This window comes from Coregonus clupeaformis, unplaced genomic scaffold (assembly GCF_020615455.1).
Source record: "Coregonus clupeaformis isolate EN_2021a unplaced genomic scaffold, ASM2061545v1 scaf1169, whole genome shotgun sequence".
NCBI classification, from domain to species: domain Eukaryota; kingdom Metazoa; phylum Chordata; class Actinopteri; order Salmoniformes; family Salmonidae; genus Coregonus; species Coregonus clupeaformis.
In genome coordinates this window covers 1,955-18,106 of record NW_025534623.1, presented here as the reverse complement: position 1 = coordinate 18,106, position 16,152 = coordinate 1,955, and the positions used below count along the sequence as shown (strand labels likewise).

Sequence of the window (16,152 nt, the reverse complement as noted above, 5' to 3'; positions counted from 1 at the left end):
TAAACTAACGGACTACTGCTACTTACTAGGGCCGGGACGATATCTGTATCACAATATTTTTTCCATGGCAAAAATTCAAACACAAAGCAGACCAAACTCTTTGGTCCTTTAAAAACCTGCTGTGTGTAAAATAGTGTGTGCTATAGCTTAAAAATAAATAAATGTGACTCTGGGTGACAACATAATTATGTTTTTTTCCAACATTAGGGCCGTTTTCGTGTTTTGTTTACTTGCCACGATACTTACAAGTATGGCGATACTGGTATTATCCCGGCCCTACTACTTACAGCTATTTTCACTCACATGTACGGTACATGTAGTCAAATAATTATGCATATATTCCTAATTTCCTCTTTCTTCAAGTGCTGGATTATCACACACAGCGGCCAATCCACCATTCTGATCTTAACTCCAACCCTCAGATGTCCTCAGATGACCCCCTCTTCCCAGTATAATACCATTTTGCTATTTCCTTTTGCAGTACATCCCTCCATTTTACTGTGACGTCTTATGAGGGTCTTGAACCTCCCTATTTGTAACGTTCCTACCGATATTGCCCTAAAAAATAAATACTTTACCCAAGAGTATAATGATATTTTCCATTGATTGTGGTTTTTCAGATCCCCTAACAATACAGTTTGCAGGTCCATCTGAACCCTGATATAAAAGAGAGCTACCTTTTTTTACCACTACATCATGCCAGCTTGGGTTATCCAACTACATCCATTCCATAGTCTGGTGAGAGGTGGTGAGTCTGTAGTGCTGGTTCTCCAGAGCCAGACAGAGGCAGCAGGCAGAGGGACCTGGCGCTCGGTAATTCTGCTGTGGGTCTCTATGGGTGTACTGTGGGTCTGCTGTGGCTCTCTATGGGTCTACTGTGGCTCTCGGTGGGTCTACTGTGGGTCTGCTGTGGGTCTCTATGGGTCTACTGTGGCTCTCTATGGGTCTACTGTGGCTCTCTATGGGTCTACTGTGGGTTTCTATGGGTCTACTGTGGGTCTGCTGTCGCTTTCTATGGGTCTACTGTGGGTCTGCTGTTGCTCTCTATGGGTCTACTGTGGGTCTACTGTGGGTCTCTATGGGTCTACTGTGGGTCTGCTGTTGCTCTCTATGGGTCTACTGTGGGTCTACTGTGGGTCTCTATGGGTCTACTGTGGGTCTGCTCTGGCTCTCTATGGGTCTACTGTGGGTCTGCTGTGCTCTCTGTGGGTCTGCTGTGGCTCTCTATGGGTTTTCTGGGGGTCTGCTGTGGCTCTGTGGGTCTGCTGTGGCTCTCTATGGCTAGGGAGTGATGGATGACGCTGGGGGAGAACAGCAAGTGGTGCATTACAGTTGTCCAGGCAGGACTAGCAGACAAGAGGAAAGAGAGAGAGAAAAATAGGGGGGAAGAGCATGACAGGAAATCTGGGCCTCTGTAGGACAGAGATAGGGTCACATCTCCAGCCTTTATCAAAGAGGAAAGCAGATTTCACAGTTGATAGGAAGGCCGTGGCAGCAGCCCCAGGCCGCAGGGGTGCTGGGTTTGTTGTAAGGTACTGTAGCTATCCACACACAGCCTGCTGCTGCTATAGGAACCTGTTAACACACACACACGCCTCTGGTTAGACACTCAGACCTGCTGGATCAAAGGTCCAACCAAAGTTGTTCTTCATGCTTTATCAGTGTTAGATGATCACACTAGTTCTAAATGTCCCTCCCTTTTTCCTAATTGATATTGTCTTCAAAGAAAGAAAAATTAGTGGTACGTTAATGACAGAATACGTTGAACTGATTTCAGCTTCTCAGTGCATTGTATCAACCATAGAAATATAATGTTCTCTCGATAAAGTAATTTACCCCAGAAGAACGCAGGGACTGAAGTCCAAATAAAATAATAGTGTGTGAAGGAGTGAGAGACCAGAGAGAGAGAGGGAGAGAGAGGGGAGAGGCAGAGGGCCCAGAGAGAGAGAGGGAGAGGGAGAGGCAGAGGGCCCAGAGAGAGAGAGGGAGAGAGACCAGAGAGAGAGAGGGAGAGGGAGAGGCAGAGAGAGAGGGAGAGGCAGAGGGCCCAGAGAGAGAGAGGGAGAGAGACCAGAGAGAGAGAGGGAGAGGGAGAGGCAGAGGGCCCAGAGAGGGAGAGGGAGAGGGCCCAGAGAGAGACCAGAGAGAGGGAGAGGGAGAGGCAGAGGGCCCAGAGAGAGAGAGGGAGAGAGACCAGAGAGAGAGAGGGAGAGAGAGAGGCAGAGGGCCCAGAGAGAGAGAGAGGGAGAGAGACCAGAGAGAGAGAGAGAGGGGAGAGGCAGAGGGCCCAGAGAGAGGGAGAGAGACCAGAGAGAGAGAGGGAGAGGGAGAGGCAGAGGGCCCAGAGAGAGAGAGGGAGAGAGACCAGAGAGAGAGAGAGAGAGAGAGGGAGAGGGAGAGGCAGAGGGCCCAGAGAGAGAGAGGGAGAGACCAGAGAGAGAGAGGGAGAGAGAGAGGCAGAGGGCCCAGAGAGAGAGAGGGAGAGACCAGAGAGAGAGAGGGAGAGGGAGAGAGACCAGAGAGAGAGAGGGAGAGGGAGAGGCAGAGGGCCCAGAGAGAGAGAGGGAGAGAGACCAGAGAGAGAGAGGGAGAGAGAGAGGCAGAGGGCCCAGAGAGAGAGAGGAAGAGACCAGAGAGAGAGAGAGAAACCACTAAGCGAGAGCCCAGACAGAAATAGAAAATGAGCTGCCCAAAGCTGCAACCCCAGCTTGTCAGTACCCTGTTTGGTTGCGTTCTGTTCTGCCCAGGGTTGGTTTTTCTCTCTCTTCTCCTCTCTGACTGATGGAGCTGCCAGCACTCAGCCTCATCCTTCACTTCTCTCACTTCTTCCGCTGATCAATCAGACTATTAAGCTCCAATTACACCAGCCAGCCCCGCCACACAACCAGGTGAGCGACAAGCACATTCAGCCAGCCCAGTCCAGACACGCACGGCCCTAACAGCCAACACTCCCAAATTAACCCAAATGAATAGTGACACTCAGACATATATTTCTGCAATCGGGGGCTAAATGACACGTCTGGGTCGAAGCTATTGAGTAGCAGGTGTCTTAGACGTAGTAATTACACAAAGCGGGACAGGATGTGAAAAAAGGCCCACGGCTGGGCCAGAGTAGGCCCCAGTGTGGTGGTTAGCTGGGTTCCGTCGCTAGGTGTTGATAATTGATTCAGAGGCAGGCTAATAATAAGCTGCAGATTTAGAGGTCTCTCTGTTTTAGATGCATGATGAGGATGTAGCCTCCTGCTCTATGCTCATAATGCTCATTATAAAGGTATATTGTAAGGCCTGTTTTCAGTGAATGCTGCTCTTTTTACTTTAGCCATCAGTTGGTAGTGATACTAAGATATTTAGGACAGTGTACGTATTGAGGTCAACCCCTAAAACAGACAGAAAACATGGTATGTATCTACAACAGGAGGCAGGTGAATTTATATAATTATTGGTCATATCCTGGGAACACTACATTTGTTGTTGTTGTTCCTTATATATCAGAAGGAAATTAAAAAGGACAAGAGACAATTTTTTTGTATATTGTAGGCTATATTGTCTGAGACATTTGGTCCGGTGTGATGTGTTTCTGAGTGGAGAGACAGGAAGCCACATCAGGGAAGCAGCTGGCAGTGGAAATGTCGTCACATGTGAAGCAAAGGGCAGAGACAAACCCTGTGTCATGTTCTTAACAATAATGTGTTCGCATTAAGATATTAAGACATTGTTTTAGTTTCACAGTTCTTTAAAAATCTACATTTCTATCATGAGTTTTGTCAGAAATATGTGTATTATATACTGTAACCAAATGATTGAGGCTAGCTTCTACAGTATTCTTTATCATTTATAGTATTATGTGTGTTTTCTGAGAAGAGTAGACTCTCCTTTTGGTTGTGAACAGAGTGTCTTACCTGGAGAGTAGACAAAAAAAAAAAATGACAAGATACTTTAATTTGCACCTGGGAGAGAGGTGGTGTCTGTCAGGCCCAGGAGGGGCTATTATTGTGTCATTTAGAACAAGGTGAGAAATGAGGTCCTGCCGTCCATGCTCCAAAAAAAGCTCCAGAAATTATTCAAGCCATCACTCAGACATTTATCTCCTCCCGTTCCCACCCTCTCCCTTCAATATGTTTATTGTTAGCTACCCCCTAAACTTGAACAAGTGGTGGCGTGGATTTTTTTGCTCCGAAATTATATTTTTCTTCTTGTCATTGCTTCATTAATCAAGAGAAGGCATTCTGAAAAATGTTTTGTTTTGGAGGCTGCAATCTATTTTTTTGTGTGTGTGTTGTTGTTAATCTGCGCCCGTGGCAGGTTTCCCCTTCGAAACGCAGCGCTAAGCAGCGGTATCGCAGGCCTATTGTTGTAGCCTCTGTCATAGCAAGGAGAGCCTGATGCAGGCCTGGGCTCGCCTGATAAGGAAAGAGGATTCAACATGGCTGGAAAGGAGAATCAGTGGGACTTGAGAGTGGAGTACGGATGGGGCAGACGTGCACAGACGTCCACGCGCATGCGGGTGCACGCACACACACACGTGCACACAAACACAAGCACACAAATGCATACACACACTCACATATAAGCATGCACACACATGCACACACACAAATCATCATCATCATTGCACTGGCACATGCCCAGGCAATTATTTACAGTACAACATCCAATTACGTATGCAAGAAGACACCCCAGGATAGTAGTTACAGTACACCACCTCTATGTTACTGCTTACTGGCAACACACTGACTGCCACAGCACACTAATAAATAACCAAAAAACAACAATGTATTTGATTTATTTTATTTTGTATATAAGGTCGACCTATCCTTTCTGTCTGAAAGTAATACCCTCTTGGATGTGGTTGGTAAAACCAGACTATTATCTGCACTAACCGGATTAGAATTTCTATGTTGGACACACAAATAATTTTGGCACAAAGAATGTGGCTCCATCTAATGAAATAATGGCCCCAAACTTTAGGCTGGGAACCAATTTGTGATTGCATGCATCAATTATTTATTGGGCTTAAACCAATATTAAGACTGGGGTCTCTTCAGATGGGTGAAAATGGTAATTATCTGGCGTTCTCTCTGACTTTCACTGCGCTCCACATTTCTATCAACACTATTATTGACCAGCACTCACATTAAAGAGTTCACATCATTATTTTGATCAAAAAACACATATTCCACTGAATTCATCCCTCTCTCAGTCTAAACCATCAGCTCGATAACAAAGATCTGGCAACAACGCTTGGTTAGGCATACTTGTAAGTCGAATGGAGGCTAGGGTTATGACCTGTGTCAGAGGGGGGTGTCCAGGCCCCGGGGCCATTGTTTGGTGCCTTTCTAAGCTCCTTTCTATGGCTCCTCTCTCTGTGCTCTGCTGGGATCCATCCTGTGGCCATGCCGCCATGCCGTGGTGTATTAGCTCTGAAGGGCTCAGTGCTGCTCAGTGCTACTGGGGTTGGGGCTGTTGGGGCTGAGCTCCACTGTTTGAGATAATGCATGGTTGACTTGATCTACAAGTGAACCTGACATTCTCCTGTCCTTACATCACCACAAACAGATATGGCAGGTCCCCAGATAAGGAAGGCAGAATTCACTGACTTGCTTTGTGCCTTGCAGCCCTGCTGTGATGGCTACATAGTTTACTCAATCATGCTATACATACAGGGAATGGATCTGTACACTGAATGTTACAGTGAGAAAGGATCCTTTTTATGTTGAGTTGGGGCTTCAAATAGATATGCCAAATTAAGATAATGAGAGAGAGAGAGAGAGAGAGAGAGAGAGAGAGAGAGAGAGAGAGAGAGAGAGAGAGAGAGAGAGAGAGAGAGAGAGAGAGAGAGAGAGAGAGAGAGAGAGAGAGAGAGAGAGAGAGAGAGAGAGAGAGAGAGAGAGAGAGAGAGAGAGAGAGAGAGAGAGAGAGAGAATACACTGAGTGTACAAAACATTAGGAATAGCTCATTCCATGACAAAGACTGACCAGGTGAATCAAGGTGAAAGCTATGATCCCTTATTGATGTCACTTGTTAAATCCACTTCAATCAGTGTAGATGAAGGGGGGAGACAGATTAAAGAAGGATTGTTAAGCCTTGAGACAATTGAGACCTGGATTGTGTATGTGTGCTATTCAGGGGCTGAATGAGCAAGACAAAATATTTAAGTGCCTTTGAACGTGGTATGGTTGTAGGTGCCAGGCGCACCGGTTTGAGTGTGTCAAGAACTGCAAAGCTGCTGGGTTTTTCACGCTCAACAGTTTCCTGTGTGTATCAAGAATGGTCCACCACCCAAAGGACATACAACCAACTTGACACAACTTTGGGAAGCATCCCTGTGGAACACTTTCGACACCTTTGAGAGTCAATGCCCCCAACGAATTGAGGCTGTTCTGAGGGCAAAAGGGGGTGCAACTCAATATTAGGAAGGTGTTCTTAATGTTTTGTACAATCTGTGTATAACATACAGTACTGAGGTGTAGAATGCATATGGTCCTCAATAAATGCATAAGTCCTCAATAAACATAATTTGACAGCTGATATACACATGAACATTCAGGAACATTTGTTTCATTTGACATTGAAGCTCACATTCACTTTTCTAAGTTACACACTATGACTTTTCTCAAAGGTTTAGGAATGTTAGTGAATGTTTCCGCTAGATTTAGAGTGGGTACTTGTTGGGTTATGATGTGTTGTAGACACAGTGTACCTCGCTTCAAACGTGTTACTAACGAGGCAGACAGTTTAGAACCATTTAGATCAAGTTAAAATGTCACACATTTCTTTCTTTTACAGTATGCAATATATCTTACCAAATGAATGAGTATATATTCCATTAACATACACGACAGACCTCTATTGCAGTGGGGGGAAACAGAAAAGTGAAAAGAAGTTGAGTGGTGCCAGCTGCTTTGCCATCTGTCTCTGTCATGGCAGTACTTGTGATATGTTGAAGCAACTTCCCTGAGAAGTGCTCGAGATAATCCTCGATTGTTTCCATTTGCAAACTCCTGATAGTATTCTACATTACAGTGGGGACTAAAGTTATTTATGGTGCTGGTTAAAGTTTTAGATGATTGGCCATTCCCTTCAGCAGTCAACACACACACACTCTCGCTCTATCTCGTCTATAATCACCTAAAACATATGCTACAGTACTTCATCATCCTTATCATTATGTTATCAGTATTTTGAGGAAGTTCCAGAGAACTTTCAGTCCTAGACAACTATGTTGCTCATCCCACTAGAAGGCATCATTACGTGCAGGCCCCATGGTCTGGGGTGTCTTGGTACATGTATGCAACCCTGGAGACCGTGGATCAATCCCCGTCTTCCCACTTTGTCTCCTCCTAATCTGTCTCCCCCACTGTTTCTAATCTGTCTGAATAAAGCAAAAATGCCCTAAAAAAGAGATATTGAAGAAAGCATCATAACATGTCGGCTGCTTGATGTTTTCAGGACCCTTTTATACCATGCCACGGATGCCCTCCATTATTTATAACATGCTGCCACCACATCACATCTCCCCACACGTAAACCAAGCCACTCTAAGACTGAGTCTGAAATGGCACCTTGTTCCCTATATAGTGCACTACATGGGCCCTGGTGAAAAGTAGTGCACTATATAGGGAATGAATAGGGTGCCATTTAGGACTGCTGTGTTGTCTTTCCTCTTGGTTGCGCTGGTGGAGGAGTCGAGGAACACAGTGGAGGCTTTGCTTGCTTCACCTCCTCCAGCGAGAGCGAGTCCCTGCTGCTGGCCTCTGATAAGTCCCCCCTGTCCCGGCCTCCAGCCCCCCAGTACTCCAGCCCCCCCAGCCTTGCTAGCCTGGCTCGGGGCCCACCAAAGCCCAAAGACAAAACCCTGTCAAATGACTCCAGATGGATGAACAGCAGAAAATGAAAGTATTCCGTGAAGAATGCTGATTTGGTCGGTGGTCACATGGGTCTTCTATCTACGGAGGCTTTGAGATAAAGAACCCAGATAAGACCAGAGAGAGGAGGTCTGGACAGTGTCGGCTTCACAGGCCTGGTGGTCCAGCACATAGCAGTGTGTGTGTGTTTGTAAATATGTGTGTGCGAATGCGTGTGTGTGTGTGTTTATGAGGCTGTCAAAACAGGAATATTACACCACAGGGTCGTCAGTAAACTAATTGCGGAACAAAGACCATTTCCAGTCCTGGAACCCCATCTTTTAACAGTCCGTGTGCTGAGACTGTGATAAGGGAGTTCACGTCTAATGCATTTAGTGGGGGCAAGTTCACCATCTTTATCTTATTTACTTACCTCAGTGTAAATATGGCCGGCTTTAAAGGGGATTTATTAAGACCCCCATTTCTCTGAAGTGCACGCGAGAGTCAAACTGTTTCTGTGTCATAGGTATACAATCAAATCATTATGCAGTTCAGGGATGGCCAAAAGGGTTGCGCAAAATCGCTTCCTTATATATAATGCCACGTAGATGCTTTTTTATTGCATCGTGATTTCTGACTTCACAGAGAAGAAATTACAGTTCAAAGGAATATATTAAAATCCAAGGCTGTACCTAAAAGGGGCATTGAGGTTTATCAGGGGTTTATTCAAGCACCATCTTGCCTTGAATGTGATTGTTTGTCTTCACTGACTTATGACTGCTCCTAGGTCTGTGGTTATGTGTGGAGGGATAGCTTGTGACCTTAATGGCTGATAGACTTTGTCTCTTCTGTCTTCTTTGAAGAAAGGCTCCTCCATGTGCTTATTCCTGTGTGTTTAAAGTGGAGCTGTCCAGAGTATGAGCCACCTGGCTGGTTCAGTGACCCTGGGGGAACAGTAATGTACCATACAGGTGAACACATCGCTGGCTGTCGCTTCTCTATTATGTGCTTACATAGCTTCTCATGGCTCCAGGAGCCGAGCCCTAAGTTACATGCAAAGATCAAACAAGTCCCCAATTGAATTCAAATAGGAAATTCAAACAGCGAGAACTGAGGCGTTCTATGTTATTTCTCTGACCGAAGCCAAACAGAAGAAAGACATGCATGTACAGGATGTGTACCTCCTAGTCATTATTAAGTAGTGAAGCGTGCATTACAAATTCAACTTTCTCTTTCTTTCTTCCCTACTTCAAATAATGATACATAGGCTACACATTATATTCTGTAGCTGCAACTTGCAGTACATGGATTAACATATGAATTTGAATGAAACGTCCACTTCAGCCAAACAACTGGTTGGTGAACAGGGACAATAGACCAGAATATGTCACAGGCCTGTAGTTTGTCTGTTGCACTAAGGAGGAGATGATCATAAGATATTGCATTGCTGATGTGGTTTAGTTATTTATATACTTTTTGAATTGTAATTTAAACATATTGTTCATCAAACCTCTCATATCTACTTCCTCACATAACTCTTCCCAGAGAGAGAGAGAGAGAGAGAGAGAGAGAGAGAGAGAGAGAGAGAGAGAGAGAGAGAGAGAGAGAGAGAGAGAGAGAGAGAGAGAGAGAGAGAGAGAGAGAGAGAGAGAGAGAGAGAGAGAGAGAGAGAGAGAGAGAGAGAGAGAGAGAGAGAGAGAGAGAGTCTGGAAGGCAGGTAGGCAGGTAGATCTTACACTAAACTGGGTGGGTTTGGAGTTGGAACAGCTCTTACTTCCTGGAGGTTTGGGAGAATGGAGGATGCTTGGAACTCATTGGTTTCCCTCACTCACTCCTTTTTTCTGACTGTCTTTCTCTGCCTCTCTGTATTACTCCATATGTGGCTTTAGGTACAGTGAGGGAAAAAAGTATTTGATCCCCTGCTGATTTTGTACGTTTGCCCACTGACCAAGCTGCTTGGCGATGGTCTTGTAGCCCATTCCAGCCTTGTGTAGGTCTACAATATTGTCCCTGACATCCTTGGAGAGCTCTTTGGTCTTGGCCATGGTGGAGCGTTTGGAATCTGATTGATTGATTGCTTCTGTGGACAGGTGTCTTTTATACAGGTAACAAGCTGAGATTAGGAGCACTCCCTTTAAGAGTGTGCTCCTAATCTCAGCTCGTTACCTGTATAAAAGACACCTGGGAGCCAGAAATCATTCTGATTGAGAGGGGGATCAAATACTTATTTCCCTCATTAAAATGCAAATCAATTTACAACATTTTTCACATGTTTTTCTGGATTTTTTTGTTGTTATTCTGTCTCTCACTGTTAAAATAAACCTACCATTAAAATTATAGACTGATCATTTCTTTGTCAGTGGGCAAACGTACAAAATCAGCAGGGGATTAAATACTTTTTTCCCTCACTGTATGTCAAATTGTAATGATCAATCAACATGTGGTATCTAAGACTCAAGGTCACTTATTGCTCATATTTGGTTACAATCAGGAACAGATAGATACATTCAAATAAGTAATAACTGATATGTGAACCTTGATGCTTACAGCACTGTCAGTAGGATGTAATTTAAATGATCAAATACTGTATGTATATTTCCCATGGCATACAGTATAGCTGCCATGATCTACAGACTAAAGGCACAGCAATGGGTAGCTGCCATTATAGCAACAACAACTAAAGGCAGAGTGATTGGTGTCCCTTTAAAGATTCCAGGAACAGCAGTGACTCTCAATTTAATCGATTTAAAACGAAAAGTCAATTTAACAAAGTTGAAAAGAGAAAGATGTGTGTGTGGGGAAGAGGGAGGTAGAAAAGAAATAAGCATTATTTTGCACTCAAGCAGTAAACTAACTGCAGCACAGAGCGAGCGCAGGGAGGGAGAAGATTTCTGCCGAATTATCTCCCACCTCACATTTGCTCTTAGGCAAGCAGTTTAAAAGCCAAGCGATTGAGCCAGTGATCCAATTTGAAATGCAGAAATGATTAGAGCAGCTTGCCTCATTTCATATCGAAATGCTCTGATTTATGACAGGGCAGCAGCCAAGATCTATCTCCAAAGGGAATTAGTGTGGAAATTTGCATATTTCTGTTATTTAGTCTCCCAGTAGCAGATGCTACTGTAGGGGGAGGGAGGGAAGAATAAAGCTGCATGAAGGTACTGTATCTTTTTATTTGGGCAGATGTAACTATACAGCCATTAAAATATTGAGAGAATGGCTTGAAATGAGACCTGAGAAATGGATGCATTGGAAGCATTTCCCAGTTCATGTAGGATGTTGACAGATAATCGTCTTTTTGGGGGGTTAAATTAAAGGAAAATATACATAAATATCCATACACTGAATATGAGCTTTCTAAACATGCATAGAAACTTGGAGATGGATTGAAAGAGAAAGGGTTTTGGCCATTTATTTGACAGAAAGTCCCTGGAAAGTCATCCGTCCTTGAGGCTAAAGAAATATTAATACGGGAATGAGATAACGAGGGCTAGAGGAAAATCTCCTCTAATGAAATTTCCAGTTGACCACATGCAATTTGTTTCATGGTGGTGAACAACTAATTGCAATGGACGTTATCAAGGTGTGTGCTGTACTATGCTGTAAACAGGTCCAAATCCTTTATCCCTATATAACTGCACCGTAGTAACATATAATATATAAACTTGACATAACACATCCATAAGCTTTTCTGCCCTTATTTTTTCATATAAAGGGATAACCCGAGTCTTATATGGACATGACACATCAAAACTATTAGTTGCATGTTAAAATATGAACGCTGGGTCAGGCGCTATGTGTGGGAGTGAACCCCCTTAAAGATGCTCAGACTAAAACTGGGTTTGATTTCTCTCCAGTTGGGGATCAGGACAGATACAATACTACAGTTGTGACCTTGGCAGAAAAAAAAACTAGGGGGAAAAAGATGAGGAAAGAATCATTCCCACCAAGGATTGATATCGATTTCCCCTGGCCTGACCGTGAAGCGGGTTAAGAGTTGCCCAGTGTTGGTGAAATGGTCAGTGGTGATATCATTAGCTTGTTGTTTACACAGGAAACCAGGGAGTTAGGAGGAAGCTGAGTGTCTTCCTCACCTCCTTCAGCTGATCTGAGGATCATGGTATCAAGGAGGGATTAGTAGCGACTTGGGATTTGTGTGATTGGTTAATTTATTGCGGCGATGGCAGGTCTTTCATCTATGGCAACATTTAATCAGCCCAGCCACAGAGGCTATTACAGGTTAGCTCCTTTCTGGAGTCAGTCCGGCGCTGCCATCAGCGCCATCACAATTCCCCTGAAAATTCCAAATTATCTGGAACAGGCTTTAGCTTCTCAGTAATAAAAATTAGAACAGATTCCTGATAGAAGCTTTTCCTCACACAGGGCCAATTATAAATAGCTAGGGCTCTGACTTTGGAAGGAAGGAGGAAAAATCCAACTATGAGAGATGTGCAGTGGAACTTATCGCTCAGCCCCTGCTCTTCGCTCTGATCCAAATCCGTGTGGCTGAAAATTTATATTAGATTTTATCACAGAGGCCTAAGTCTAGAAAAATCAATGAAGGTTATCTTTTATGTTGCAGCAACTTGTGGAAATATTGATTTTCATTTTATAGCGAATTTGGAGCATCAGTTTGTAATCACTTCCTAGCTGACTACACTGTTTTGGTCACTGTATCTTTTACACGTTGGTTGAACGGTAACAGGGCTCAGAAAAAAACCCTAGGAGAGTATTGAAACCACTGGAGTGAGGGAAGAGGGTGGATAAACCACAACACACCATGAGGAGGAAGGGTGGCTGGTTTTCAACAAGGGATGGTTTTCAACACGTATCCATGACATTACTTTATAAACTGACATATTTTGTCACATTTATCTTCCATGTAATTTACAGTAGCTACTTCAAATTTCCCTATTTTATTTTATTGAAGAAAAAACATTTAGGGACAGAGTTAATTGTCATACATTTTCAAATTTGAACATCAGCATTGTCTTTTTCTCTTTTTAACTTGATCTGAATGAAATAATAAATCCACCTATTTTAATTTCTGTGAATGGTGGTGAACACTCTCTTAATCACTGTCAATAAAATGCATGATCCGTAGACACTGTAGAATAGCAAGTCTTAATATTAGTTTGAATGAAACCTTATTGTATGTGGCTTTGGATTTTAAAGCCAGTGGTGTTGATGTTGTAATATCCAATAGGGGTCAGTATTATTTGCGGTTCTGAATGCATTTATTCATGAGGAAGTGGAGCAGGACAGAGTCACTGTTATACGTCACATTCCTTAGTTGTGATTGGTAGCTAGAGAAAGGGGTATGTTTTTATTTTGTATACATCCCCTTCATTCCAGAGTAAATCAAAATGTTCTGCTTGTCACTCTGGCTTTGTCTGAAGCTTTGACTACATATGTACTGTATTTACTGTAAGGAAGAGGGCGTTCATTTAAGGGTAAAATGCTTGGTGACATCATTGTGTGTTATACCCAGAATACAGCTCCTCTGCATTCCTTTGTCTGGAATACTTCAAAGCCCCAACATAGTCATTATTTAGGGTAGTACAATTAAATGAATAGCGCATTTAAATTTCAGCTAAATGAAAAATACAGCTATATGATAAATTGACCATTATTTTGATAAATGTATTCAGTTAATGTATTAATTTACAATTGGTTACATTTAGTTTTATTAATAAAAGTTATGTTATGATGATTTTGACAATTAATCGTTATATTAAGAAAACACATTGAAACAAAAATAAATGTAATAATGTAAATAATTCAAATTCAAATACAATATCAAAGGAAATGTAATCCAGTAAATATGATTGCTTTCTTACAGTATTTCTAATGTTGAAAACTATATATATTATTATTAGTCTGTCCCTGGTGAGAGGCAGTGTAATATAGTGAATTCCCAGAAGGCCTTAGAGACTAGACGGACAGGAAGAGGAGAAGAAGAAGCCTCACACAGCTAAATAAGAGAGATGGCCCCCAGTCTGGAGATCTGACAAAGGGTTAATCCGATTCTCATTTTAGATAGTAGTCGTAGCAACAATCAGATCCGTCTCCTTTGCTCCTTTTGATAGGGGTGTAAGATTTACAGGTTAGCTGAAGATATAAGACTTTATTGTCAGGCTAATTTGAGATGTGAAATAGAGGACGGCTTAAATTACGGAGGTCTCTCTCTGTTCCTCTGCCAGGGTGGGATAAGATACCTAGATAATAAGGAATAAGAAAATCAACTGACACAATGTGCTGTTCACTAGGTCTGACTGGCAGAAGTCCACCATTGCTTAGAGCTATGTAAGAACTAGAGTTGAGGTTTTCTTTTCATTTTATATGTATTGTTTAATTTGTGTGTGGTAGACTGAATGAGATCGGAGCCCATATGCTGTCTGCACTTTTGTTATTGTATGTAGCCTACAGTATTTCTGTTTTCTCAGGAAAGAGAGAGAGCCCTCTAACGAAAGATGTCTGTGTGTGTGTGTGTGTGCGTGCGTGTCTAAACACTCCTTCACCCACGTGCGCAATAAAATATATTTTGTGTGTCTGTGCCAATTCAGACCTTTAACATGTGAAAGTGGCATTTTGGCATTTGCATTTATCCTTGAAGGGTTGTTGCCTTTCCGAAGAAATATCTGAAACTCATAGTGCGACAACTAGTGCTTTTCTGTTGCATTAGGCAGATGGATGGTGTCTCATGGCAGCCTGTTTCAAATGGAAAAATTAAATGAAGTGTCGAAGAGATTGCACCCCAGCCCATTTTCTCTTAGCTAAACTATTTCTGTCACACCCTAATGAAGGAGGGCCTGGGGGTTAAAAAGTAATGGCCTTGAAATACTGACATTTTTGCCTGCTAGCAATAGGGTACTGTAACGGCTGCCCAAGAAAGCTGCTTCTACCCCTCTCCCCTCTCCAACAGTACTGAAGATGTACTCTTGGCTTTCATTACCCTTTGTAAAAAAATATTTAAAAAAAGAAGCCATTTGAAAATAAAATAGAATAGAAAATCATATAAAAATAAATAAAAAGGCCTTACAATCTGACCGAACCCTCTCCATGTCTGGTTGTGAATACATTTAGCCGGGGCCACATTATCTATCTCCCTGTTTTCCTCCATAGAAATAACTTAAAGCACCAACACTTGACCTGAGCCCAGAAGAAAAATGATGTTACACATTCAGAATAATTTGCCGGCATATTATAAAACGTAACCTCAATCGCCCTTTGAAATGGATACTGATTCTTTAAATTCTTCCCTGCCTGTTTCAGGAAATAGTGAGATCCCAGCGATAGCGCAGCACAATGTGCCTAAAGTTCACTCCTGAACACTCCTTCACTCTAAAAGTCATCGGCATTCTGGGCATCCGAGATCTTCTTAATCTGGGAGATCTGATACTGTATCATTGGGATCAAAGGGATCAGGCGTTAGCAGCACTGTATGCCCCCCTCTCCCCCCACCCCCCCACCACTCCAGCCACTCTCCAACCCAACTGCCCCCACCACCTTGATCCCATTCCTCTGCCCCAACCACCCCGTACTCCACCCCCTCCACCCACAACCCTCTCAATTCCCAAATATTCTCATTGCGGGGAGAAGAAGAGGCCCTACTAGCTTATAAAATGAACCTGTTTATGGCTTGCAGAGAAGAAGAGGAAGCGGAACTTGGTGGCTATTATTAATTATTGTTTGTTTAATCACCAAAATAAGCAAATGATTAGTGTTTGTTATCTGTCCCCGTCCAGAAGATGAAGAGCTGTGTACCGGTGGTGCTCAGCGCCGGCCCCAGGTGGCTGCTGGATGTGACTTGGCAAGGAGCAGAAGACAACAAAAATAACTGTGTGGTGTACAGCAAAGGTAAGCTCCAGCTCCAGACTGCTGTATACAGTCTGTTATCTCCCTAGCAACACCACAGCAGCCAAACACACTGTCTAACAGACAATCCCCCCACTTAAGTTCTGCTGTCTGTCTGTCTCTCGCTGTCTTTCACTCCAAATAGTTTTTTTTACATCCCTCTGAAGTCATTTAGTAGATCAACCCAAAGTCTTGATTAGGAACGGAAAACAACATACGAGACACAAAGTCAGGGGTTTTAGATTTCACATGAGGTAAATATATTAATTCGCTTTTTGTACTGAGTCTGAGTGAATTCCCCTCTGTTTACAAATTACAATTCCCCAAAATTATTATGTAGACGATAATCTGAAACTTGCTAATGGCATATCTCTCTTTTTATGTGATTTTGGATGATTGGGTGTGACAATAGAGGTTGTGAGTCTCGAATCACACTGAAATAAAAATGAG

At 43.0% G+C, this 16,152-nt stretch overlaps 1 protein-coding gene across 1 annotated transcript in view; it reads left to right on the top strand.

The window, feature by feature from the left end:
• Positions 1-15,728, top strand: part of LOC121586051 (zinc finger protein ZFPM2-like) — a gene marked incomplete at its 3' end in the record, with an annotated part of 90,179 nt that extends 74,451 nt beyond the window's left edge. The window contains exon 5 of the mRNA XM_045217664.1: positions 15,594-15,728. Within this exon, the coding sequence (XP_045073599.1) occupies positions 15,594-15,728 (135 nt within the window). The remainder of the gene's footprint in view (positions 1-15,593) is intronic.
• Positions 15,729-16,152: the final 424 nt, after the last annotated feature.